This window comes from Strix uralensis, chromosome 13, assembly GCF_047716275.1.
Source record: "Strix uralensis isolate ZFMK-TIS-50842 chromosome 13, bStrUra1, whole genome shotgun sequence".
Lineage (NCBI taxonomy): Eukaryota > Metazoa > Chordata > Aves > Strigiformes > Strigidae > Strix > Strix uralensis.
This window is the reverse complement of record NC_133984.1, coordinates 2,842,374-2,868,538: the sequence shown is the minus strand read 5'-3', so window position 1 is coordinate 2,868,538 and position 26,165 is coordinate 2,842,374. Positions and strand designations below refer to the sequence as shown.

General features: G+C 46.6%; 1 protein-coding gene and 1 long non-coding RNA gene across 5 annotated transcripts in view; one reads left to right on the top strand and one right to left on the bottom strand.

Moving 5' to 3' along the window:
- Positions 1–310: 310 nt before the first annotated feature.
- On the bottom strand, positions 311–3,376 carry POU3F4 (POU class 3 homeobox 4). The gene has a single exon (XM_074882907.1). The coding sequence runs from the start codon at positions 3,262–3,264 to the stop codon at positions 2,149–2,151; it is 1,116 nt and encodes a 371-aa protein (XP_074739008.1). The 5' UTR covers positions 3,265–3,376; the 3' UTR covers positions 311–2,148.
- A 159-nt stretch (positions 3,377–3,535) lies between these two features.
- LOC141949399 (uncharacterized) overlaps positions 3,536–26,165 on the top strand; it is a 90,180-nt gene continuing 67,550 nt past the window's right edge. Inside the window, exons 1-2 of one of the 4 annotated variants that reach the window (XR_012630749.1) lie at positions 3,536–4,586; positions 10,382–10,520. This is a non-coding gene — a long non-coding RNA (uncharacterized LOC141949399). The remainder of the gene's footprint in view (positions 4,587–10,381; positions 10,521–26,165) is intronic. The other 3 variants (XR_012630750.1, XR_012630748.1, XR_012630747.1) reach the window with 3 other exon arrangements.

The window sequence follows — 26,165 nt, the reverse complement described above, 5'->3', positions numbered from 1 at the left end:
TTTTTTTTTTTTTTGTAAAAATGTTTATTTAAACCTTTTTTTTTTAAATTTTTTTTCCTTTTACAACAATAAAATATTGCGTCAATATAAACCCCTTGACTAAAACTGGTCGACAACCAAACGTTACAGCGACTCGTGTGTTTCGTTATTATTATTTTTTTTCCGACACCCATTTAGGCTTCTTTTTTTTTTTCTTTCTGAAACGTGTTTTTTTCTTTTTTTTTAAACATAATGCGGAATTTATTGAAAATAAATAATTGTTGGCAACTGCAATAGGCAATTTTGGATAAAATAGTTGAAAAAAGCAACCTTTAATGAAAATAGCGTTTATTATACATCAGTTACTAAATGAATAAACTAAATGATCTTTCTTTAAATTAATAACTTCCAAAAAACGTTTAATATACAAAACTGTACAGTTATAAAGTTGGCAGAAATAGGCAGGTCCTCAGTGTCGAGTTCTGTTTTTTTTATTATTATTATTTTTTATTTTTTATTTTTTTTTTTTAGCGCTTACTGAAAAATACTTGAAAAATATAAATGTCGAAAGGAAAAAATCTGAACGGCGGGGAGGGAGAGGGGCTGTGCGGGGAGCCGCGGAGCGGGGTGCAGCCGCGGAGCGGGGCCGCACCGGGCCCGGCCCGACCCTGGGGGGGGGTCTCGGGGTGCGGGGTGGGGGGAAGAGCCCCGGGGTGCGATGGGGTGGGGGGAGCCCGGCCCGGTCCTGCCCGGCGGCCCCGAGCCCGCCCGGCCGCAGGGAGGGTGCGGGTGAACTTGGCCGTGCACACGCACAGACACAGACACGCAGCGATGCCCCTGCGGGAGCGGGTGCGTGGGTGCTGCGCACCCCGTCCTTGTGTACAACACATCCACGGACGGGCGGAGGAGAGGGGGCGGTTACAGCTCAGCACTTCCCTGTGCCCAAAAAATGCTTATGGTTTGAGCATTTTAGTGACTTTTTCTTTGTTCGTTTTGTTTTTTTCTCCCTGTTCGTTTTGGTTTTTCTTTTTTTTTTTTTTTTTTTTTTTTTTTTTTGTATAAAAGCTTTTCAACAAATCCAGCATCTCCCTGTGACGCGGAAATAAGCTCAGCGTGAACCAAATGCGGGTGTTTTCTGTCCCCTTCCCTCCCGCCCCCTCCCCCCGAAATTCATGAGACCCCTCATTCCTTTTCACTATCGAAATAAAATACAGAGAAACTGATTTCCGAAGCCAAAGCGCAGAAGTATAAAGGTGTTTTACTACAGACCTCTCAGTCTGGCGCTGATCAAAAAGCCCAACTCATCTTCGGAAAGGAAAAGACTGGCAAATGCCACCGTTTTGTTTATGATGCTTAATTTCGGATAAATCTCTTGGAAATAATTTTTTTTTTTTTCTTCCTTGACAGAAGAGGGGGGAGGTCAGGATTGTAACCCGACCGTTTTACGGTGTTGGGAAGTTCTTGAAAAGGAAGAGAAAAGCTGCAACAAATAAGCCTGTTGTTCACAACCGTGCGTGCGGCAGCCGGGTGCGCGGGGCTCCGCGGGCGCGGAGGGGAACCCCGTCTCCTCGGGGGGGGGGGGGGGGGCGGAAGGGCCGCGGCCGCCCTGCCCCGTCCCCGCTGGGTGACATTGCCGGTGCGTGGGGAAGGGAGAACCGTTTTGACTGATCAATTCGATACAAATTAGGTCACAAATATTGTGTACAGTTTGTAGTAAAACACCTCAGACATTTAAAAACGCTATATAAGTCTTTAAAAATGCAAAACTAGTCTATTGTAAAACAGATTCACCTGAAATACAGCTGATATAACCAAGGCGCTGGAAGGTTATTCATAGGCACACATCTGTCTTTCCTTTTCTGTCGGTTTTTTCTTTTTTTTTTTTTTCCCGTGGGTTTTTTTTTTTTTTCCTTTTTGCGCTTTTTTTTTTTTTTCCCCTTCGTCCTAGCGGAGACCGAAAACAAACCTTGTCTGCGAGTAAACACCGCGTTACTGATCAGCGGAAAGGTCGGAGAGAGAAAAAAAAAAAAAAAAAATATTGCCCAGGCGGCGGCGGCGAGCGGGGAGCCCCGGCTCCACGTCTCCCGCCTCTCGGAAACCATAAGTTAAAGCCCCGGCGGAAAAAAACTCCGCGCTGCCCGCAGTCCTGCCTGCCCGCCCCAGCCCCGGTCAGAGGTCGTGGCAGGCCGTGTCCGTTTTCACGCCGTGGGAGTAGACGTCGTGCTGCGGCTGCTCGCCCGGCGGGGTCATGCGCTTCTCCTTCTGCCGCCGGTTGCAGAACCAGACCCGCACCACCTCCTTCTCCAGCTGCAGGCTGTCTGCCAGCGAGGAGATCTCCTGGGCGGCCGGCTTGGGACACTTGAGAAAGTGCGTTTCCAGCACGCCCTTGACACTCACCTCGATGGAGGTGCGCTTCTTCCTCTTCCTCCCCTGCGCCGCGATCTTGTCGATGCTGGTGGGGCTGCCGGTGGAGGAGTCGGCCTCCTCCAGCCACTTGTTCAGCAGCGGCTTCAGCTTGCACATGTTCTTGAAGCTGAGCTGCAGGGCCTCGAAGCGGCAGATGGTGGTCTGCGAGAAGACGTTGCCGTAGAGGGTCCCCAGGGCCAAGCCCACGTCGGCCTGGGTAAAGCCCAGCTTAATGCGCCGCTGCTTGAACTGCTTGGCGAACTGCTCCAGCTCGTCCGAAGTCGGCGTCTCCTCATCCGAGTGGTCCTGGCAGTGGTGCCCGCCCAGCTCGCCGTGCTCCCCGCCGCCCTCGCCGCGCAGCCCCGGGTGCAAGCCCTGCGCGGCGGCGGCGGCGGCGGGCGGCGGGGTCAGCCCGCCGTGCTCCAACATGCCGCCCACCGCGAAGCCGGCTTGCGAGTAGACGTTGAGGGGCTGCCCGGCGGCGGCGGCGGCGGCAGCGGGGGGGGCCAGCGAGGCGCTGTGGGCCGGGCTCGCCCCCCAAGCGCTGGGGTGGTTGGCGTGGGGCGAGTGGTGGGAGACGTGGGGCGAGCGGTGGTGGATGATGGCGCCCAGCTGCAGGTCCTCGCGGCCCGGCTTGACGTCGGGCTGCTCCAGCGGGCCACCGGCCAGCGCCGAGGGCCAGGGCCCGCCGTCGCTCAGGCTGGTGACCCAGTGGTGCCCCAGCGGGTGCCCATTGCCGGGGACGCCCTGCAGGTACTCGCTCTGCAGCAGCTTCTGCGGGTTGCGGAAGGGGCTCCCCTGCTGCATGCCCGCGCCGTCCGCATGGGCGAGCGAGCCGGAGCCGAGCAGGCTGTAGGGGTTGGAGGCGGCTGTGGCCATGGCCGCCGCGCAGCCCCCACGAGTTATACTGTGGCGGCGCCGCCGCTTCAGCCTTTGACATCCACCGGCACGGCGGCCCGGGGCAGCGGCCGACCGCCGACTGGCAGCCGCGCCGCCCAATAGGGGTGCGCCGCCGGCGGGGCCGCGCCGCGCGGGCCAATGGCAGGGACGGGGAGGCCGGCCGGCGGTGGGGGGCGGGGCGGGGCCAGGGCGCCGGGCGCCGCGCGGGCCCGAGGCAGGAAGTGAATCACTCCGCCGGCAACCGGGGGCCGGGCGCGAGGCGGCCCCCCACCGCTTAACTCCTTCCGCGCCGTGCTCCGCGCCGGGCGGGGAGGGAGGGGAGGACGCGGGGCACGGCTTAAATGGGGAGCGATTAGCGCCGGGGGAGCGCGCGGCAGAGGTTAAACGGCGGCGGCCCGGCGGGACCACCCCGGCGCGGCCCCGGCCTCCGGGGCGGGCGGGCTCCGCCGCTCGGTGCGCAGCGTCCGCTCCGCTGCTCCGAGCCGCGCGGCTCCTCCTGCCCGCCCCGGGCCGTGCGCTCCCGCGGGGTTCGCTAGGGAGCAAAAACTGAAAAGAAAAAAAAAAAAAAAAAAGAAAACCCCCCCAAAATACAAAATAATTTATAAAAGACCCCAAAAGGCGATTTCCGGCCTCGCCGTCAGTCAGTCCCGGTGGTGACTTCTCAAAGTTTGCAAGACGAAATGCACGGGCGCGGTGCGGGGCCGGTGCGCGCCAGGCGTGCGGTCTGCGGGGGGAAAGGGGAAGAAAAAAAAACAAAAGGGGAGAAAAAGGGAAATAAAGGGGGAAAAAGCGCGCGCGGTCCCCAGGCCCCACCGGGGGGGTCGTGGGGTCGGGGGGGGGAGCTCTGTGCCCCCCGGCTGGCTCGGGCCCGGCGGGCAGAACCCCGCTGCCCCGCACCCGCGGAGCCGCCCCGCACCCGCGGAGCCCCGCCGGGGCGGCAGCGGGGTCCCTCGGCGGGGGTCGGGGCGCTCGGGCGGGGAGAGCCAAACCCCTGGTACCTCCGAACCGCTCCCGAGTTAAAAAATGACCTTTCCCTGCATAATTTTGGAGGTAACCTAGCTGCGTAATTATATTTGCACTTACAGAAGACTGCATCAGAGTTCCCTTATTGGTTTGAAATTCCATTAAATATATTGCAAGAGCTCCTAGGTTAAGCTTGATTTAAATTTGCATACATTTTCATATATTTAGCAGAAATAAAAGAAGGCTTGCAGCTACCAGAAAGTCATTAAGGCATTAGTTTCTCTGAGAAGACAGATCTGAAGAAAATTCAAGAAAATGAGAAAATAGATATAAATAAGGTGAGCGCTCCTCTCATTCCTTTATAGCCGGGTAGCATCGCTTTCCTCATTATAATAATAATAATCACAATAATTTCTCGCCGGGGCTCGGGCAGGGCGCAGCGTGCGAGAGGGGGCAAAGGCAGGGCTGGCCGTTAAAATGCAGAGCGGGCTGCGGGGCTGGAGGCAAATCGCGATATATCGCCGAGGCTGCGGGTCCCCGGGCGCGTCCCCGGCGGGCGGCCGCTGCTCTGCGCACCCGCGCCGGCTCCGCGCTTGCAGCAACCCGGGGAGGAGGGGGGGGGGGGGGGGGAGGGGGAAAGAGGCAACTTGGAAAATAAATAAAAACTAAAGTTTTCAGGGAGCGGGGGGGGGGGTGGGGTGGGGGGGGTGTGCGAGCGGCGGTGGGAGCGGGGGGGTCAGCGGGGCGGTCAGGGGGTGACAAATGTCTCGGTGGGAGCCCCGTTTCTGCGGGCGGAGCAGCGGCACCGGGCACCGCGGCCGAACCCGCCGGAGGCGCGGGGGAAGGCGGGGAGGGCCGAGAAAGAGTTATATTAGCAGTATTAGCAGCCCGCTTGCTTTTTTTTTTTTTTTTTCTTTTCCCCTTTCTTTCCTTTTTTTTTTTTTTTTTTTCCTCCCCACTCTCCGCCTTCACAAGCTTCCCGAAATAAATATCACCGGAGCCGGCGGAAGGTAAAAAAAATTAAAAAAATAAAAAAGCCCCACTGTATAAAAACGTAACTAAATTATTTAAAATTAATTTGCACTTTAACTTCCGAAACAATTTTTCAAATCCCATTGCCCGTGAAAATAGATGTTCAGATCCGCCGTTTAATTAAGGCAGAGTCTCTAGCAGGGAAATAAAACCCCGAACGTCCCATTTTAATATTTGTTGCAAATGTATCTAAGGCAGAGCCCGGCGCCGCGGCACTCCGCTGCTGACGGAGGAGCCTCTCATCTCGCCTGTAGGAGAGTATGGTGTATTTTAAAGTGTTTTTATCTGCATATAGTTAAATCTTCTTGCTGTTCTAACTAATCTGCTGGAGAGGGTTTCTTTAGCTCTTTCCTGTCAGTCTAACTTCCCAAGTGTAACAGATGCCGCTCTCAAGCGGTCCTTTCTGCTGCTTTTCTTTATTCAGCCTCGCATATTTCTCCCCATGATCTGGGTTTCCATAGAGAGAGGAATAAAAGGGGGACCATGGCCACAAATCCCCTGCCCCATGCAGAATAAAAGAGCCTTATTCAATAGACGACCCCGTCTGGACATGGGAGAAAAATAAGTACATGCAAAGCTACTGTTGCAAGAATTTGTAACTTATTTTTCATAGACTGAAACCCATTAAAGTTTTTTTTAAAAAAAAAAAAAAAAGTTTCTGGGTTTGGACTGGGCGCTCCAGCCCTCTGGCTCTGGGTGCCTCCGCGCTGGGTGGACCCGCGTTTCCTCAACAAGTAACTCGCTTTAATATCTTTTTTTTTTTTTTTTTTTTGTGGTCCCCCTGCTAAATCTTTGGCATGAAAAAGATCGCACAATAGCTGAAGGCAGCCTACCGTCTTGGGGCAGCTAGAAGTCGCTATAGAGAAAAACCCCCGCTTTGAAGTGGAGGAGCTGTAATTGTGTCGAGTCCCCCCTCGCCCGGCGGAGGCACAGGCGGGACCGAGAGTTTCTGGGGGTCCCCCGGGTGCGGGGCTCACCCGGCCCTTCCCCTCCGTGGGCAGCGGGCAGGCGGCAGGAGCGGCGGCGGGACCCACGCGTGGAGCCCGCGGGGCGGCGGGCGCAGCTCCGCCGGGGCAGGGAGGGCACCGAACCCCCAGACCGCCCCCGACGAGCTCGAACTGAACCGCATGTGTTTGTGTTTCTAACCGGCTCTATAGGCGCCTCTCTATAGGGAGAGCGAGCCCAGAAGCGGGAGGAACGGGTTTGTTATCGTGGCGGAGCTGATTTTATTATATTTTAGAGAATTTTTTTTTTCTCATTGTTCGTCTGCGGGAGGGAAAAAAAGAAAAAAGAAAAAAAAAGGTCTAAAAGGGGTTCGTTTTGATTGTGTTTAATACAGCATGAAGCTCGGAGCGGTAAGCTGTGGCTCGGTGTCATGACCTCTATATTGAAAACTTCACCTTCAACACAAGTTCACTTTAGCGACAGGACGAGTTAGATTGCGCTTGGTGGGAACAAGTGCAAATTTAAAAACAGAGTCAATCATAACGGGGGGTGGGGGTTGGGAAAGGGCAATTTAACCGTTTCTGAAGCCAGGAGTTAAGGTTTTCATTGTGTACATCGAGGCGCTGGTACGAACACTGAAGCCCAACCACCCATCAGCTCAGCAGCAGGGCTGAGAAACTGGCTCCTGGATCTCCGGAGATGCTTTGTGAAAACCTAACCTGCATGGGGGAAGGTTAGGAGGAAAAGAGGAATTTACAGAGTATTAGCAGAAATTAGCCAATACCGACACAAGCTCAATTAGTTCTTTTTTTTTTTTTTTTTTTTTTTTTTTTTTTTTTTTTTGGTCTCTGTTGGCTGCTCTTGAACGTGAGTAAATGCTGTGCAGGGAGAGAGAGGAGGGAGAGCCACAGCCACACTACTGCCATCTCAGAGCCACAGCCAGGAGATGGACTGACAGATTGCAAATTAAAATAGTCCTAATGTAAGAATGAATGCAGCCCCCCCAAATCTCTCCGAGCACCAGCCCGTTAGTGTTAAGCCCGGCACGGAGAGAGCGTTGCTGCGGCTGGGCTGGTCCTGCGCCCGGAGCAAGGCTAGGGAGGGACAATAAAGCCAGTCCCGGGCAGAGAAAATCACAAGGTAAATAGCATTTGTATTCTAACTGCTGCGGTTTCCAAAGCGTTTTGGGCGACTCTTCGCTCCTCTGCTCGAATAGCCTATTTATTATTATTATTAATAATAATTTTTTTTCCACGTTGTTAATGTTTGAAAAATGTACTTGCTGGGGGAAAAAAAATGTCGTTCTTATGTGCGCTACCACGTCCTGTTCAGGTCACTGTTATTTTTTAGCTGGGTTGGTTTGTAGCAGGTATTGTCTCGAACATTTGGTTGATTTGCAGTCGAGAGCAAAAAAATAAATATTCCGGGAAGTCTCTCCAAAGTGTACATTTTTGCCGTGGGACCGGTTTTGCCGTTTATTAAATCCACGTATTGAAACGTCGGGGTTTTGTTGTGTTTAATCGAGGAATAGGGATGGCGAGAGGCAGCCGGGGAGAGGGGGGCTCCGGCGCAGGGTCCTTTCCCGGCGGCTGCTGAAGTGCATCCCGGCTTCTGAGGTCACATTAGGAGTTAATAGATCTGCACAACAATGCGGATCACTTCCCTTTTACGTAGGCACTTTCCTCACCGTGCCATTCAAACAGGCGTGATGACAAGAATGAGCTTGTTTCATCCTGGATAGAAATCCCGGGTTTGGTTGTTTTGTTTTTCTTTTTGTTTTTCTTTTTTTTTTTTTTTTTTTTTTTTTGCGAAACGTGGTCCCCACCAGCGCAGCCTCTCCCAGCAAAGAGGGGCGATGGGGTTAGCGATGTGCCCTCCTGTGCGCGGGGGAACGGGACGCAGCTCCCTACCGGAATCAGAGGCCATCCCGCCTGTATTTTAGAAATAATTCTAATATCATTCCTGAACGGACAGATTTCTGCTCAGACACATTTAAAGGAAAGCGGGTTGGATTTGAGAACGCACTAAATGGCATGTTATTTAACCTCTGTTGACTAATGAGACATTGAAGACAAATAGCTCTATTCCTTGGATGACAAATACCTGCATTGTTTGTTAGCTTACTGAACAATTTCAATGTGTTTTTGTTTGTTTGTTTCTGTGGTTTCTTTTTTTTTTTTTTTAAAAAAAAACCCAACCTATACGTTTTTCCAGCTTTAGCACTCAGCGTGCAAAGCAGGCAGTGATGCTCCTGATCCTGCGAAGGGATCTAAACGTCTCCTGCATTTTGAAGCGCCTCGTCATTCCCAGATTTACATTTATAAATACGTAGATGGTACCGCTAACTCCTGGTTTTCTCACAGACGAAAGGTTTACAGCTTGGTGGAAAGTTTACTCCCCGTTTCATTCAGGTCGCGCCAATCAAAGCTGTTATAAAAATCCGAACTTTCAGGCCAGGCTGTGTTGCTAAAAGATATTTCCCTTCGTGAATCGCGCTTGGGCGACGCGTGGAAGCGTGCAGGGCCGTGGGGCGGTGTGGGTTTGGCCGTGCCACGCGGGACCGTGCCGGTGCAGGTGGATGCTTTGCAACAGCCCCCCACACCCCCCCAGCTCGCCACTGGGCTCACGCGTGGGGCCGCGGGGCGCGGAACTTGAGCCTGACTGCGCGCAGGGCGTCTCGGCGGGGCCCACGCCGCAGACAAAGGCTTTGCCGCCGCCACAGCTGGGAAGCCCGACCCCCCCACACCACCCCGTAAACTGAGGGTGCCTCCCGCCGCACCCCCCCTCCACCTCCACCCAGCCGGGACGAGCCTCCGGGGGCCCCCCAGGTGATGCCGGAGCGGGGGGGTGTGTGTGTGTGTCCGCTACTCCCCTCTCTGCACTGCGATCTGCCTCCCCTTCGCTGCAGCCGCCCCGCAGTGACCCCCAACCCCCCCGAAAGGGCTGAGGCTGAGCCCTCTCCACCCGCTTCTCCCCCAGCCTGCGAGGTCCCCTGGCAGCCCCCAGCCCCTTTTCTCGCCGCCCCCCCCCCCCCGGTTAAAGCCTCTGGAGGCTGCAGCACCCCTTCCTCGGCCCTTCACACCCCCCACACCCCCCCCGGCGGAGTCCCGGGCACCGCGGGGAGCGGAGGAGAAGCCCCTCGGAAGGCGGGTGGGCGATAAATCAGCGCACACGGGAGAGTGGCCATCCGAGGGGGAGAGGCAGCCCCTCGGCTGCGCCGCCTGCAAGAAAGAAATAGGAATAAATCAAAGTCGGGGGCGGGGGGGGCTTGGGGGCTGCGGCCGGGCCTTGCCGGGGCATCGGGGCGGGGGGTGCCCGGTGCCGGCCCCCCTCCGCCCGGGAGCGCCGGAGCAGATGGGGGAAAGGCGCTCTGCAAACTTTTAATGAAATCACCGGAGTATCGATTTGATTTTCTTTTTTTTCCTCTTTTTTTTTTTTTTTTTTTTTTTTTAAAATCGTGCATTGGAAATTGTCCCTCCTGCGGATGGGGGAGGAAGGCAGAAGGGAGCGGTGCAACGCGAGCTCCATTGGGCATGGAGTTATTTCATATTTTAGAAAATAAACGGTGTGCTTGCGGATCCTCCGCAGAGCAAGGGAACTCCGGGAGGCTTGAGCCAGCCCAGTGAAGTTGGGGGTTTAGCGAGGCAGGAGTTGCAGGTACCATTTTTTAGGCCTTTCGCGGACCCCTGGGCAGGCGGCGGAGGGGGGGGAACCGTGCCCGGGCTCGCTAACGGAGATCCCCCGGGGAGCCGGCTCTCCCCTCGGACAACACATTTTTGAAGTGCCACATTCAAGTCTTTCCTATTTGCTTCTTCTCCAAACTGTTCAGAAATTACTAGTAGCAGATAAGTAAATTGCAAGTAAACCTAGTGAATTAGGATGATTCTCTATCGGTTTAATTTATGTTTTATAGTTAGTTTAGCCTTCTGATTTGATTGCCTTAGTAATGTGAATTGCCTACAGCTGCTGATGATACAGCTTTAATTCTGTTTTAAAGGTCATGTAAACATGTGCCTGTAGCATAAGGAATGCAAATTCAATTCCCTTTTAATGCTTCCTCACATTCACTTCACAGCCTTCACCTAGAAAATTAGCAGGATTTAATAGAAAACTCTTTGAATGTTATGATTTCATTAAAAGCCCCTCTCCCTCCCAGGCGTGGCTCTCCCTGGGCCACCCCACGCCCGTGACGCGAACACCGATGCTCTTCCCACGCCCGTTTTGGCGGAGATCGAGGCGGTCTCCGCCCCGGGACGGAGTCATCATCTTCCACACGAAGCTTTGTTTAGCTGCAGGTAAATAACACGCGTGGATAACCCGGCGACATCGGGAATTACCCCCCCAAAGGAGGGAGAGCATCACGCAGGTGTGTACCTAGGTTGTCATGCAGCTGCGTGTTTCCCTGACGTCACGGTGAAAGATGGTGCTTGGGAAGAGAAATTGGGTAGAAATAGTTGTGTTTCGGATGAGGTGGGATGCAGAGGTTCTCCGCATCAGCAGGGAAGAGAAGCTGCGCTGAGATGCCAGGGTGATAGGCATAAATGCGAGACGCCTGCGCCTTGAAGACAGATATTTTCAAATTAATTTTTAAACACAGGCAGCCCTGAGTTTGTGAGAGATTGCTTCATCTACTGTACTCCAGGAAAAAAAAAAAAAAAAAAAAAGGAAGAGGTAAAAAAAAAAAAACCCAAAATCCCCCCTTTTCCCCATGTTTCAAAGGGTTTTAGTGAAGTTGCTGGAAGTTTAGCCGGGGAAGCCTTTGAACGGACAGGCTCTAACGAGTGGGGAAGAGCGTCAAAAAAAGAGGCTGGAGACGCTTTGAAAAGGGAGCGATCTGTCACTGCAAAGCGAAAAAAGGGGGAGGCGATTTCGGCGGCCCCCTCCTGCCGCAGGGACCCGGCCGGATCCGGGCGAACGGGGCTGGCTGCCGCCCGCCACCCTCGGGGGACCCCGAACCGTCCCGGGGGGACCCCAAACTGTCCCCGGGGGGCCCGTCCCCGCCTTTCGCTGTGACGGCGGTGTGGCAAGAGGTAACACCTCACCCCCCCACCCCCCCTCAGCTTTTGGTAATGGGTGTTTCCCTGCTCTGGGAGGGTGTTTGTGCGGTCCCCAAACGCCTCCCGGCGGGGTGCGGGAAACATCCCCCCCCTCCAGCCTTCATCCCTATCAACTCTGTTCCCCCCCCGCCCTGCCTGCGGCGGGGCCCGACGTGGCACCCCGCTCCCCACTTGCTGTGAGAAAGCGGCGTTTGCCCTCGGGTCCCCCGTCGCCCCACCCCGAGGCGAAAGGAGCTGAGATGCTGGAAGGCACCTGCCCCCCTTTCCTTTCAGCGGCAGTGAGGAACCCAGGCTTGTGCCCGTCTCTCTCCTTCGCGAAAATGAGCCGGTTTTTGCAAAATCTTAATACTTGTAGTAACAGCTCATTGGTGATTCTGTTAATGTTGCACACCTCATTAAATAGCCCCAAACATAAGGAGGTTTAAATGACTTTATTGAATTAAAAATAGCATAGGAAATCACCTATGGTACTTTCATCAAATAATTAATGTAAACTATATACATACAGAGAGAGATTCCTTTTAACAAATCTATTCATAAAACGCGCGGGGGTTTACTTAATGGCTGAAATAACTTAGAGCAGCACAACTTGCTTGAAACATCGAGCCACACTCGTGCACTTCCTAATATGTTCCTGTATGTTTCCCTGAGTGTTTTTCTTCCTTATCTTTTTTTATATCTGAAGTTCTATTCCCCTCCTCTACTCCATGTATTTGATCATTTTTTCAAGTCCCTTGGCTGAACCAATCTCTTTTCATGCAGAGGATAAAAAGAGAAAAACTTCAAAGTAGGTTCAGGTAATTAACAGCTGAGGGGAATATAATCTAAACCATAGGCCCTGCTTTGCACCCAGGTCTGCTTTCAGAGCCAGCCGGCAAGGGAGTGCCTATTCCCTATAGCATCCAAATCTGCTTCCTCTGAACAGCTTTGCCAGGCCTCCAGTTATCACATCTGCATTTCAAACACCATGTCTCTGGCATTAATTATTAATTAGCCTACAGTCACCCCAGAGGATTTAAGTTCCAGCCTGCACATACTTATTCATTGACCTCTATCTTAGTTTTTGTTGGAAAAAACCCACTAGAATGCTTAATAATTTCCTTTCTCTCAGACCCTCTGTTCTAGTTTCATGGAGGGGAAACAGTATATTTTCAGAGATGGAAAATCACAGGGTTGTCTAGAAATTTGTTTAGAGCAAAACGCTATGTCAAGAGTTTGAACAAACCATTTCAAAAGGTTTAGCAGGAATTTTGCGTAAGTATTTTTACCTTTGACAAATGAATTTATGGATTTCCCAGAACTGAGAGATGGTGGATACAAATACAATGCGGTTTGGCTCTGTGCGGAATATTGCTCAGTGTGCACTTTAAAAATACAAACCGGATTTAATTACCGGGTAGCACATTTATATGATCAAACTAACGCAAACGTTTATTTGAAAGCTCTGGGGTTACACTGTTATTGACACTAGTAAGAACGAAGAAAATGCTGTTGCAAGGCACATTAGTACTTGGGCATTAAATATGCCCTCCGTCCTCAGGAACATGGAACTGAAGGAGTATATTTTGTAACTGTTTTGCGTCCTTCCCAAGGTAGTTTGGAAGATGCTCTTTAGTCCTTAGAATAAGTACTACTGCTTTCTTGGCCGCCATGTATCTTGATATTAAGGTTCCAGAGGTAAAAATATCGGAGTAATCAGGTAGGAACTAGGTTATATGATTCTCTTTTTCGCAATGCTACGCGAAATTCAAAGTGATTGTTACAGTCTGGATGGGTTGTATACTGGATACTGCCTTTTGTTAATGTATTTTAACACTACAATGTCCCAACCCCCCGAATGAGTCCTATTTTAATGCCTCATGCAATTATCCATAGATAAACTTCCTTAAGTATTGCCACGGTTTCTCATTTTTATATGTGGTGGTACTCTCTCAAACAATCATTGAAACATAAAATATTCCTCCACTTTGTTTCCTAAGGAAGTGTTTAGTCTGTAATCACGAGGTCAGACTGGTTAACTTCTATGCCAGCCTAGAATTGATTTTTGAAAGCATTTAATCTATGCCTAAGACTCTTTTGAATTTCTATTTAGTAGAGAATATGGAAAAGAGGTCTGATGCACAAACATACATAGTTAAACTGCCAGGCTATCTCAGTAAACAAAAATGCATTTTTCCAAAATTGCAGATAAAACAGCCCTTTCTGTAAAATCACAAGCCTTGTGTGCCTGCGCTTCAGCAAATGATCACCTGAAAATAGATGTAGGGACTAATGCTGTTGGCTTCCATGAGGGATCTCCCTCCTTGACTTCCCTGGGAATTTTGAAGATTTGTCTTGTTACTGCTCTTTTATTATTTTCACGTTTTATGAGCAGATCTGTGGAGCGTTCAGCATTGAATAGTAAATATTTTTGCCTCTGCTTCAAATATTCAGAATAATTCTTACATACAATTTTAACATCACAAGTACTTCTATTTCAGAAGAAAGAGAAGAATAGGCAATCCTTCAAATTCCATTTCCAGAAAGATTATTCCTGTTTATAAAATAACAGAAGGTACCTTGATGCTGAAGAGGGGAGTAGATCTAGACTATTTTAATAAGGTGTCCAGGACCTTTTAATCACTTCTACAGTGATACTAATACCAGCAATAACAGTGATAATGGGAAGAAAAACCTAGTGTGAAACCAGGGCTGGAATCTATTCTTTGTAAATGTCAGAATGTTTCTGGAATTAAAACTTAGCTGTTAATGTAGCTCCGTACCTTATGAATATTAAAGAGGAATAAGGACTAAATTTCTTCCACAGCAGAGTAGCGTGAGATGTTGTTTTAGAAAACAAATCACATGGCAGTGTGATTTGCAGGGATGTATCTGGTGTGTTTTTAAAGGATGGCTCAGACTAAGCGCTGCTGGGTTGGCGTCTGGCTGGTTTGAGCCCTCTGATGCGGTCTTCTCATTTTTCCTGTTGTTTTCATTTATTAACTGGGATTGCAGGTTTGACCAGGTTCTTGAGATAGAGGTTCTGTACCCCAAGACTGGAAAACTTCTGTTATCAGTACCATTAAGTTACCTTTTTTTTTTTTTTTTTTTTTTTTTGTGGTTATAGTGCCAGGAGTGAGAAAAGCATGAATGTACATATAGAGTGGGTTTGACATGTTATGAAATATTTGTACCGTTCCTGTTATGAGACGTGAATTTCCATAAGAAGCCTCTTTTATGGTTCATTTTATATATATTTGCATTTATAGTTTTCCGTTAAAGCTTAAATGTTTTACTCTGTTGCTAAGACCTAACCCTTGGCAAGTCTGGAAATGCTTTGACCCCTGTTCTTTTTATACCCTTCACTTTTTTCTTTTCAAATAACGCATGCAGTAGTTTTAGAGTAGTGACTGGCATCCACCAAGAACTGAGCTGAAACTGCATTTAGTATTTTGAGTGTTTCACGTGAACATGTTTTGAATTCCGATTTGTGGGTTGCAGACCACTTTTTATTTAGAGAAGCCACATGGGTAATTCTGATTTTCAATTACTTGAAGAGTGATTATAGTAAGAGACTGTTGATCACTTGTGCGTCTAAAGTCCACGGACATCCCTTGATAAAGCCCTGGTTGTTGTGTTGAAGGAGTTGTGCCCACCTGTGCCCTTACTTGTGGGTGGAAAAAACCTCTTATACAAAGAAGAGTAGGTGAAGGTGGAGGTCGCTGTAGATATTACTGTGTCAGCAGAAATGGGCTTTTATTAGATTTAGAAGAGTCTGTGGGGCCAGACCTTCAGCTGACACAAATGGGCACAGTGGTGTTGACATTCAGGGAGCGAGGCTGAGTTACATGAGCTGGACATTTGTGTAGTCTAACCAAAAGATTGTATGAGCGATATCAGAATTATTTTGCATAGTGTCTGAAATAATCTAAGCCCATAGAAGATAGTTTGCCTTCTTTAGAGTGGAGTGTGGTGACGATGCAACCTGACCTCCGATGTGCAGGGAGTGTAGTGTACCTAATGCGATGAGGGCATGGACAGAGATTATCAGTGAGGAGTCGACAGATGCCCGTGACATAGGAGATGTCACAGATATTCAGACTGTGTGACAACAGCTATTGAATGGTGACTTTTGCATGGTGACCATTACCTGAGGTATTTCTGCAAGTGCTGTAGAAAGGCGTATGTGTACTGAGAGCGCTGAATTCCACCTTGAACTCTGTAAGACCGTATTGTGACTGTACTCCTAAACTTTGCTTTTAGCCATCTCAGTCCTAAAAACCCCAAATGCAAGGTCCTTAGGCCCCTTGCTGACCCCAGCCCGGCATGGCATAACAACCGGCGCGCTTTAATGATTTCTAAAGAAGCTCTCGGGCTCAGGCTGGCAGCAGTCCAGCCCGCAGCCCCCCTGCTCGCTACGAGAGCAACCTGCAGCCGGGTTTGTGTGACGGTTCCTGCCAGGCAGCGCCTTGGCCCAGACCTCCAGACCTGCCTCTTGACCCGCCGGCTTCACCCCAAAACACCCGCTCATCCCGCTGGGTGCGGAGGGCTTTCAGGGCAGTGTCGTGGCAATCCTCTGCAGCCTTCCCCTGCCTAGAGGCTCTTTTCTTGGCAGTGCCTGAATGTAAAGTTTTAAAAGACTTTATAGAGTTTCCCTTCCTCCACTATATGTTTTCCTTTTCTTCTTCTTCTAGTTTATTTTCCCTGCTCCATGCATAAATCACAGGGGCTCCATTTACTGCCTTTGCTGTGGGTTTGAGTTTGGCGTGGAATGAGTTAATGGGGCCAGGCTGACACTTAAGGTAAATTGTCACAGTTTGGGTGACTTTCTATCAGCTGGGAATCCAGCCCACTGGTTGCAAATAACATGCTTACTGCAATTAAACACTTGATTGCCAAAATGTGAACAGCATATTTAAAAATTGTTTGTATACATAAAACAGCGCGTGCAACCCAAAGAATAAGAATGATCTTCAGGAATTTTTGCCTGTTATTATTACTATAAGTTTTTAATCGTAAAACGGAGTGTATGTCTGTGCCATGTAGCTGCTACCACCAAATCACATGTAACATTCAGTGGTAATTGTGTTCATAATTATGGAGTTAATTGGATTTCTGTAATAGTAAAAGCTGGCATATAAAAAGTCTCTCAAGATTAAATGTTTTAGTTAGGGAAGAATACACTCGTTTGGAATATTTAATAAAAAGAAAGTAATTCTCATATGCAGGTGAGTTTAAGACTAATAAAATAATCTCCCAACATGAATTTTCTCCATAAATGCTGTTCCAAACAAAATGTGATATCACATGAAAAATGTGAATTCTTGCAATGCTCCTGTTTTTGCCCTCTGAGGGAAAAGCAGCACGCACAGAGGTATTTGCAAACTGAAGAGGTATGTTAAAGGAGCTTTCTGCTGCAGCTTCAGCATCTGCATCTGCCAAGCTTATAAGGTATTAGAAGTGCACTAGAAATGCACTGTGGCAAAATTAGCACTGCTATTATCAGTTTAATATCGTAGCAACACCATGTTAGAAAGTCAAATCTTGCTTATAGCTTTTGACCTTAAAGGAGTTGTATCTTTTTTTTTTTTTGTGATCCATTAGGTGTTTTAGTGCCACTTTAGGCTAACTTCAGGGCTGATTTATAACTCGCCGATTCCACAGGGGAGTCACAAGATATAATACAATACAGAATGTGGACCTGTGTGTCTACTACCTTTGTCCTGTATATTATCAACTGATTTATCTTTGGAGAGAAAAGAATAAGGGTAAGAATTCCCAATTTGTAAGATATTAAACCTGTATATCTAACCATGGGCAAAGTCATCCTCCTGAAAATGAGAAAGGATCGATAAAAACGTATTGGAGTTCTCTCTCTCTTCTCTCTTCTCTCTTCTCTCTTCTCTCTTCTCTCTTCTCTCTTCTCTCTTCTCTCTTCTCTCTTCTCTCTTCTCTCTTCTCTCTTCTCTCTTCTCTCTTCTCTCTTCTCTCTTCTCTCTTCTCTCTTCTCTCTTCTCTCTTCTCTCTTCTCTCTTCTCTCTTCTCTCTTCTCTCTTCTCTCTTCTCTCTTCTCTCTTCTCTCTTCTCTCTTCTGCTATACTATGGACAAAGGAAAAACGAAAGGGTAAAACATTGCTTTACCTGTTACAGCTCTAAATTCAGCTCTAATTTAGCATCATGAAGAATAATAATTACTTCTTTTTTTCTAGTCAGGAAAGTATTTTTTCCATTATACTTATGGCAAGAACAGTGGCAGCTGAACATTTTTAAGAGTGAAATAATATGCATTTTGAAAAAAGAGCCTCAAATGTCAGCTAACATAGTAATGATCTGGCCCTGTAGGAAATCCAGCTTTAATACCCCTTTTCCAAAAGATCATGTATTGAGTTTCATTATTTTCTACTAAGATTCATGGGAGACTGTTTCTTTTAATATCCTGTTTTTACCTACTGACAAGATAGGTTTGAGCGTATAAAATATAAAACATTGATAATTAGACCTCAGGTCCCTCATCTTTGGTAATATAGTTTCCATTCACTGGTTTTTTTTAAAAAAGTTGCCTGTTTGTATTCAGTTACTACACTATATTTTAAATATTATTGATGTGAGTTGACATAATAAAAAAAAACAGTAAAGTCCCCCCCAAGTAACCCAAAGTGTAGGGGCTTTATTTTTGTTATTTCTCCCTTCCAAGAGTCACTCCCCTCCCCCAGCAGCCGCACTACAAAGCTTGTTGTACAGGGACTCCATTAATCCTACATTTCCTAGATGGTATCTGAGGCACAGTGGGTTTCCACAGAAATTAATTTGTCCTGACAACAGGCCTAAAGATTGGAGTCCAGGGATCACTTGGCAAATTCCCTTTAAACTGAGCACAATAATAAACAGAAAGCTGATAACGACAGTTCTGAAAGACCACACAGAGGAAGGACCCCGAGTCGAGTCACTCGGTGCGGATCTGCAAATACCTCCGATAACCGGCAGCCAGGAGCTTTGTGTTTGATAGGAAAATGAGCGCGCTGATTTATGCACGTTTTAATATCGCAGCACCGGGCAGAACTAACCTGGTCTAGTAACGTACATTTTTAACTCTTTGCTGGAATAATAATAAAAGTTCAAACCCGATCTGTTTTAGACCACTCTTATTTAATATTTGTATTAATAGCTCTGTGGCCATTTTTTGTGTCTTTCATATTTTAATGTCGCTCTAATTTTCTCAATACATCTTCCATGTGTAAACATTAACAAAAATTGAACAGTGGGTAACATAATAGTCCAAGGGATGAATCCAGAAAGTTTGCCATCTTTTCTAAATATATGTTATTTGAGGTTGTCTCAGTTTTTGGGTTCAGTTGTCTTCTACATAGTAATTCCTTATTAAGAATAGTAAAAAGCATTTTAGACAGCATTATTGCCTGATTGCTTGTTTTGATTTATCTTTGCCTTTGGTGCATATTTAAATGCTGTTGTTTACCCAAAGTTAAGGTACAGCAAATGGCCATGTTGGAAATACATAGTAATATAGAAGCGAATAAACAAACATTCATTGGATATTTTAGAGCTTGTCAAGATAAGAGCATTTCAACCTCTGATTTTTGTCAATATAGAATTTAGAGTTTTAATGATAATTAGGATTTGTGGTGTGTCAGTAAACCTCTGCCAGTTATATTTCTGAAAAAAGCCATCATAATATTAAGAGTTAGGACTGATAGAGTGATGTTAAGTAAGATATATGCCGGATAACTTTTCACTACTTAAGTATAGGGCATGTAACAATTTAAGCAACAAATTAAAAAAGGAGGACAATATACAAAGATGTACAGAAAATGGATTTTGGTTATTGAAAGATACCTTGGAAGTAAAGTCTAATTTTGTTCTCACTGTCCAAAATGCATTATGAAATAACAGCCTCTTGATGCAGGGAGGGCTGCGTAACTATGTTAAAAGAAGGCAACTAGTGTGCTTGACAGGTATGGTTGTACACCTAAACAGCATGAGTCACGTTTGATCACTTTTAATAGCTCAGATGTGTCTCTGAAGATGCAAAGTTGGCAGCGGAGCGCTCCATGATATATCCAAACTCCACAACAATCCTTAAACGCGGTGCCTCCTCTGCAAACTTCCGCGTACAGAAACATGCAGAGGCTGGGGATGAGCAGCGATGCTGAAGCTGCAAACGGGCCATGCCCGGGGAAGGCAGGAGCAGTGGGTGACCCAGCTCCCATCCCCTCCATCTCCGCTCTGTGGTGGGGTGGCAGGATGCCAGCGGCTGGGTAGTTACGGGCTTGGAATGCCGCTGCCCTCGGCGTTTGTGATACAGAGAGTTTATGTAAAAAAAAAAGTTCTGTCTTACATGCTTTCCGGCCCAGCTAATGACAAAACTACCATTGACTTTGGTAAGGGCAGCATCAGACTCGCTGTTTAAGAGCTTAACGAGCTGAGAGGTGGGGCTCTATTATAGTGCTGGAGTGGGGTGTATGTACCACACCTCCTTGCTGAAAAATAAAATCTTTTCCTCTCATTATTGGCTTTAAATTAGTTTGTACACTACAAATTTATCAATTACAGCCAACGTACTTTGGAGATGAAATTCAGGATGAGTAGTGCAATTTGTATTTGTCACACTTAAAGAACTCCATTGTACTGAAACACAGAGGATTTGAAAACAACTAGTTTTAATGCTCTCTAGCTCCTCTTTCTAGAGTCTGATGCAAGAGCAAATTGACTTGCTGTGCCTTTTAGTTCTGTAAAGGAACAAACTGAAATACTTCCCTCCACTTTTTATATCAGAATCACTCTATGCATTTCAGTGTACAAGCTATTAGTTTTCTTTTGAATTTGGATCAAATCAGGCATTTTTCCCCCAGCAAATAGTTCTCTAGCGTGCTTTATACATTTGATTCGAAGGACTGTGTATTATTTGATGTTCTTAGGAGATAAACAATAAACTTTTGAATATGTTTTTTCCATTTGAATACAAGCCTAGGGATGCTTCACCCTGCATCCTAAAGCCTGATTTCCCCTGGGACTCATTATCATGCAGCTCACATGTTCAGTCACCTACACTGTTGAACTTACTATCAAATAACCTTCGAAACGTTACTAGTTATTACGTGTCAGAGGGCAGATTTATGATAAACTAACTTTGAAACAAAATAATGAATTCTCAGCATTCTGTTTCCAGCAGCATTTCTGGTAATTTTGTTGGATTCAAATTTTAAAACAGTAAGTTGCCTTTTTCTCTTACTCTATCATATAAACCAGCTCCCTCCCCTCATGAAATTTCTCCCTCCTTAAATGTGGTTTATGATGATTTGAGCACTGCCTATAAAGAATAAAAATGAGAACATTTGTCTGTGAGCTACCAAACTGCCCACTGGAGTTCATTTGTGATTAAACTTTCATAGCTTTCTAACTTGGTGAAAGTTAAATTAACTTAACCCTTAGCGTAGTCCACTAGAGTCCAAAATACAGCTGTGCAATAGGTGTTTGCAAACAGAAATCTCTTCTCCTTGCACTTTTTACTGCTGGTATTTTGAGGTTTCAAGCGAGGTTCTTGCATTAGAGTGACAAAAATCAATAGTGTCATCTTCTCAGAAACAAGGAACGTGGCTTATGGCAGACCAGAAAGGCTGCCCCAAAAGGTTTTGCAAAAGGGTACCCTGAATTTCAGCCCCCAAAGTCCGCATTTAGGGATCTGAATAATTGGCCAATTTTCAAGAAGGCTGAGCATGACTTCAGGGGATCTGTAGGCACTTGGCCTCTTTCAAACTGTAGCCGGAGCGATCCTGACTTTTAATGAGATTGTATCAGAGGGGTGAAATTCAGGTAGATAAATGCTATATATTCATTTTGGAGGTGATTAGAGTAGCAAACATCTGCAGTTGAAATTTAAAAGTAGGCTATGTCAAAAATTAAGTCTGGCTAATTTGGGGAAAAATCGGTGTAGCTCTTCTTGGTACCAATGGAAATTTTTTTGTTGTATTTCAGATGAGTATCAGGCAGATTAATGTCTGTAGGATTTTCATCTCCTACTAGGCAAAGTCTAGGCTTTGAGATATTGCTCATCTGTGATAGTGCATGGAAAGTGCCTGACCTAGGGTAGCTCTGTGAAGCTGGGGGATAGAGCCACCATCTTCAGTGCACTCTCTCATCTCTTTTGCTCCACTCGCCGTGATTATGGTTTTCCAAGGGCATTACGGGCAAAAGTTCCATATCAGGCTGTCTATTAATATTTATGCAGCAATTCAGGAGGTAATGCATTGTTAAAATACAAGTTGGAAATGCACTAAATTTAATCACTTTTAGTACTAGAAATTATCTATTTCTACATCAGATAGAAGGGGAGGGGGGGCTATCATTACAACATTTTTTTTTTTAACCTAGTTATTTGCCAGTTCTAACATGGCTTGAATTAAAAGGGCAAGAGATGCTATTGTGTAGGTAAAGTTTTTAAAAGGAATGCAAGCTAATATGTGAAATTTAATAGGAAGCATTAAAAAATATTTAAAGTAATTACATACTACGTCAGGATGTCCACTGAGTAGTAGTGCCAGTCAGTCAGTCAGTCCCAGTCTTCATGTGTAAGGACTACTTGCTCGCATGGAGGCCAGTGGGATTTGCCCTTTGCTACTACGCAATTCCTCCTGCTTAAACGTAGAAAGAATATTTTTATCACTGATATCACTTCATTTTTGCAGCTGTCTGCTCGCATCAGGTTAGTAATATAAACTCTGTCAAAGACCAATCTCTCCCTTCCACAGGCTACAAAATCCACAATTATTATTTAGAGTAAACCTCCTAAGAAAGTGTCCGTTATTTAAACTGTTCAACCCTAAAAAGAATTGTTAGCTATTGTTATCTGAGGACCTCCTACAGTCTTCCCTTGGTCAAATAAGTCTCCTTTTGTTTTCAATGGGAGTTTTTTCTAAGAACAAGCTCCAAGATTTCATGCAAGCAAAATAAATCCAGTGAAAGTAAAACATTAATTAAAATGTATAAAAAAAAAAAATAAAAAGAAAAATCTTCAAGAAGAGCGTGGTGCTCAAATAGAGCACTTTTTTTTTTCAGGTCACTTGGCTTTCTGATGTAATTTCTGGCAGATTCGTTAGCCTGGCTCCATCATGTTCTGTTCTGAACCATAACGTGATGGGAGATGATCAAAGTGAGAATGCTAAAGGCTCAGGACATTTTAAAATGTTCTATTCTGGAAATTGTTCTAAAACTATAAACAGATTAAAAATCTGTGTTACTGAACATGGTTGCTCATCATCCTTTTTTAGAAGGAGCTATTGAGAAGTTTGGGTAAACAGCCTTGAAGTCTTTATGATGGCAAGCTGGAAATTTCTCCAGAATTTTAGGCAACCCAAGCCTCTCTGAAATGTAATATAACCCATTTCTGCTGTTAGGCGTGTTGTTTTAATCTTTATACTTGAAAGTGGTAAGCATATGGGTCAGATCACCCACTCCTGCTAATGGACACAATTCCGGGGACTTCGGTGTCCAATTATGCCAGCTAAAGATCTGACTGTTGCTGGGTTTTATTTCCTTATTTTTTTTGTCTTCCTGATCTTTGACCCTTTATCAAAGGAATGCCGCCTATAATATGATAATAATATGAAATTCTGAGCTCACTTTCTAACAATATATATCCCGAAGAATCGTAAAGATGTGCGCCTATGAAAAGCAGGTGATGAGTGGTTTCAGCCTTGTGATTGTCTTTGCTTGACACAGGGGTGAGACTCAGGTACCTCTGCCTGGCGTCGCAGTGGAATATTAAATGTTTTTGCATTTCCATGAAACAGTTGCTCTGCGGGATGAGTGAGTAAATAAACTCATTGCCAAGTCAACAAAATGACAGGAGGCCATTTTTCCTAATTTTAAATGCATTTTAGTGCTCAGGAAAGTGAGAAATCTTTGAGTTTTTAAGGGCTAGGCACTCTGGTGCTCTCAATCAGTGCTATGATGTGGCTGAAGCTGGAGGCAGAAATATATAGGCAGTGTGACACCTTAGGTACATAATGGAGCTACGCAAGAGTATAAGAAGGATTTAGATCTATAAGCAGGATTTGACTATCTATTTTGATTTATGGGCTGAATATAAGTGTGTATTTTAAGGAGCCATTAGAGTTTGTGATCTGAAATATGCAGAGAGCAGGCTTCCCCTCAGCCTTGTGTAGGAAAGGGCAACACAGGCTCCTTGCACAGACACACATACTTCTTTATAGTAGAGAAAATGGCAGAGAATAGTCTGTAGCAAGAAAACCCTCTGCTTCAGACTATCTACACCAAATACGTGATGGAGGGGTCAGGAATGGCATGATCCATCCCTTACCGCCGTGCTGGCTGAGGAAATAGGAAAGGAAAAAGAGATAGGGAATACCTATGTTGTGCTTCACTGTAAAGCATGTACTCCAGGTGCATGTAAATGAGTAAATTAGTGTTGTTGCTGTTGATAGGGCCACACGAATGCTTGAGAAGGACTGAGATTTGTAGGTGCAAGTAAAGGAAGGCATAGCAAGAATGAGTAGCTGCTGGGATACTCGGCCAGAGCGTGGCTAGAAACTTGGATGTAGTAAATGTGAGAGGCATACTGGGGCAATCACTTGAAAATTGTAGTGAGAGATTTTGGCACCTCCCAACCTGCTGCAGCCATGTAGCTCCTCTTCTTGGGTGGCAACAGCAGTTGCAGCTGGTGACCCTCATTCGGTGCCCTCTGGCTCTGCCTTTGCTACAGCTCTTATCGTTTGGACAAATGCTGCTCTTGTTTACAATAATGTAAATTTGGAGCAACCCCTCTGCCATTTTTCCAGCGAAAATATTGCACTCTGTGTAATTCCCATCTCCTGCTTCACAGAGATGGAGCCTGGGAGGTGAGGGAGGAAGGCTGCTCTTCCCAAATATCCCTGCATCGATCTTTTTGGCTGCAAGCCCCAGGTGACTGTGCTGACCATAGATATGGGAGCTCTGTTGGTCTTTTTTTTCCCCTCTCATCTAACGGCGCTTCCCTTCCCAGCTCTAAACCCAGCTGTAAAGCAGGAACCATGGATGCAGCCCACCGTTTCTTTACTACACCTCATTACTGCAGCTCTAGCCCTGAGAAAAGGCTGCGTGGCCATGACAAACTGTGCGCTGGCTCTGTGATTTGTGTAAGCTCAAATTTTCCACTAATTCACTTATATATACTAGATGGAAAACACAGCCTCAGGGCTGCTATAAACCATGCTGCTGTAGCCACAAAGGGCCGTCCTGCCAGCTGGGGAATCGCTGGAGCATGCCGAGTGCCGGGGCTGGAGGAAGGAGTGAAATCGAGTTTCTGCACTTGTCAGAGGAGCTGCGGCGTGGGAGCGGATCCAGCCCCTTCTTGCAGCAGTTACAGCCATGACGGCACAGCCCTGCCAGCTCGGGTCCTTGTGCCTGAGCTGCCGTGGGGACGTGCTGGTTGGATCAAGGGCAGGAGTGAATGTCCCGTCCTGGCCACCATGCTGGCTCTGGATGAACGTTGACTGCCTAAAACCAGCCACTGTTTTGGGCTGTTCGTTGGAAAACACCAAGGCTTACCGTCCTTTGCTCTCCTGCAGCCTCAATCCACCCTGGTGCTCTGTTTTGTGCCACGGTGCAATTCTGCAGCTTTAAGTTTCTGTATAACCCACTGGTAGATAATTTAAGAGCGTTTTCTTTTAAGAACAGCAAGAGTGCCACATGGCTGACTCCCCAAACGATTGCTTGTCTTGTTACAGATAGCTGTTGACCTGTTCCTTTAATGTTACAAGTCTGCATCTAACCGCTCTCTTAAGCCAACCTACTTCCTTCTTTTTAATGAAATTGTCCCTTTAGCCTTTCCTGGGCTGGCTTTTCAACAAGAACATTAGAAACAGTCTGCTCAGTTCTTTCCTCTGCTAACATCTTGCCCAGAGCTAACTTGAAGCTTCACTCTGTCAGCTGTAAGATATAGATATACTGTTGTCTTAATTACTCATATTTCTCCTGCTGCTCATAATTCTGCTTGTTCCACCAAAGAGCTCTTCAGAGAGCTTTACTGCTTCCCTTTCCCTTTCTTTGGGGGTTTAAAGGTTGTCAGATATATAAACGATCCTTGTTGCAGAGCTTTGGTAGTGACAGTGTCCTTTGTGGAGAAGATTTAGGGGGATGGGAGAACTAAATACAAATGCTTTTAGACTGCATCTCTGTGGAAGGAGAGAATACATGTAGTGCTACCTTGCGTAACAGCATCAGGGAACGTGTTTGGCAAATCCCTTCTCTAACGAATAGCTAAGCAGCTGTTTCTTCTGCAGCTTAGAGTGTAGATGCTGATTGTCAGGAGTAGGGTTCTTTACTCTCTCTCTCTCCACCACTGACTATCCGTGGCTATATCTGACTGTCTGTTATTCCTCTAAAAATACTGTTGAAAAGGCACTGGACACTTAAAAAAACCCCCGCTGTGCCATAGGGAAACTGTAGTCCTTTGCGGTTTCACCTCTCTCTTTTATGATTATATGCCACTGTCTCTGTTATCTATATTAATTAATCTATCTGCTACTGCTAGTATTTCATGTTGAGCAACCTAGAGCAGACCGACAACATGACGTCCATTTTTTCTGACAAAGATTTGAACAAGTTTTATCATGGAAGTGAGCTCTCTAGTGAGTTACACCTTTGGCCAAAGCCCTTCCCTCCTGGCTATTTGAAGTCCACTCTCAATTTTAACAGACCTCAGATTTATACAGTAAGATAGTTCAGAGGCAGAATATATCTTAGTATTCAGCTGGTTGTCTTCGTTCAGCTGGCTGACAGGTTCAGGAAGTAGTACCATAAGTTTATGTTAATTGCATAAATTACGAGCCTGTCAACCTGCTATGGTTGAGCCTGTTTCCATCATCAAGCTTGTTGAGCTGGTAGTGTGGT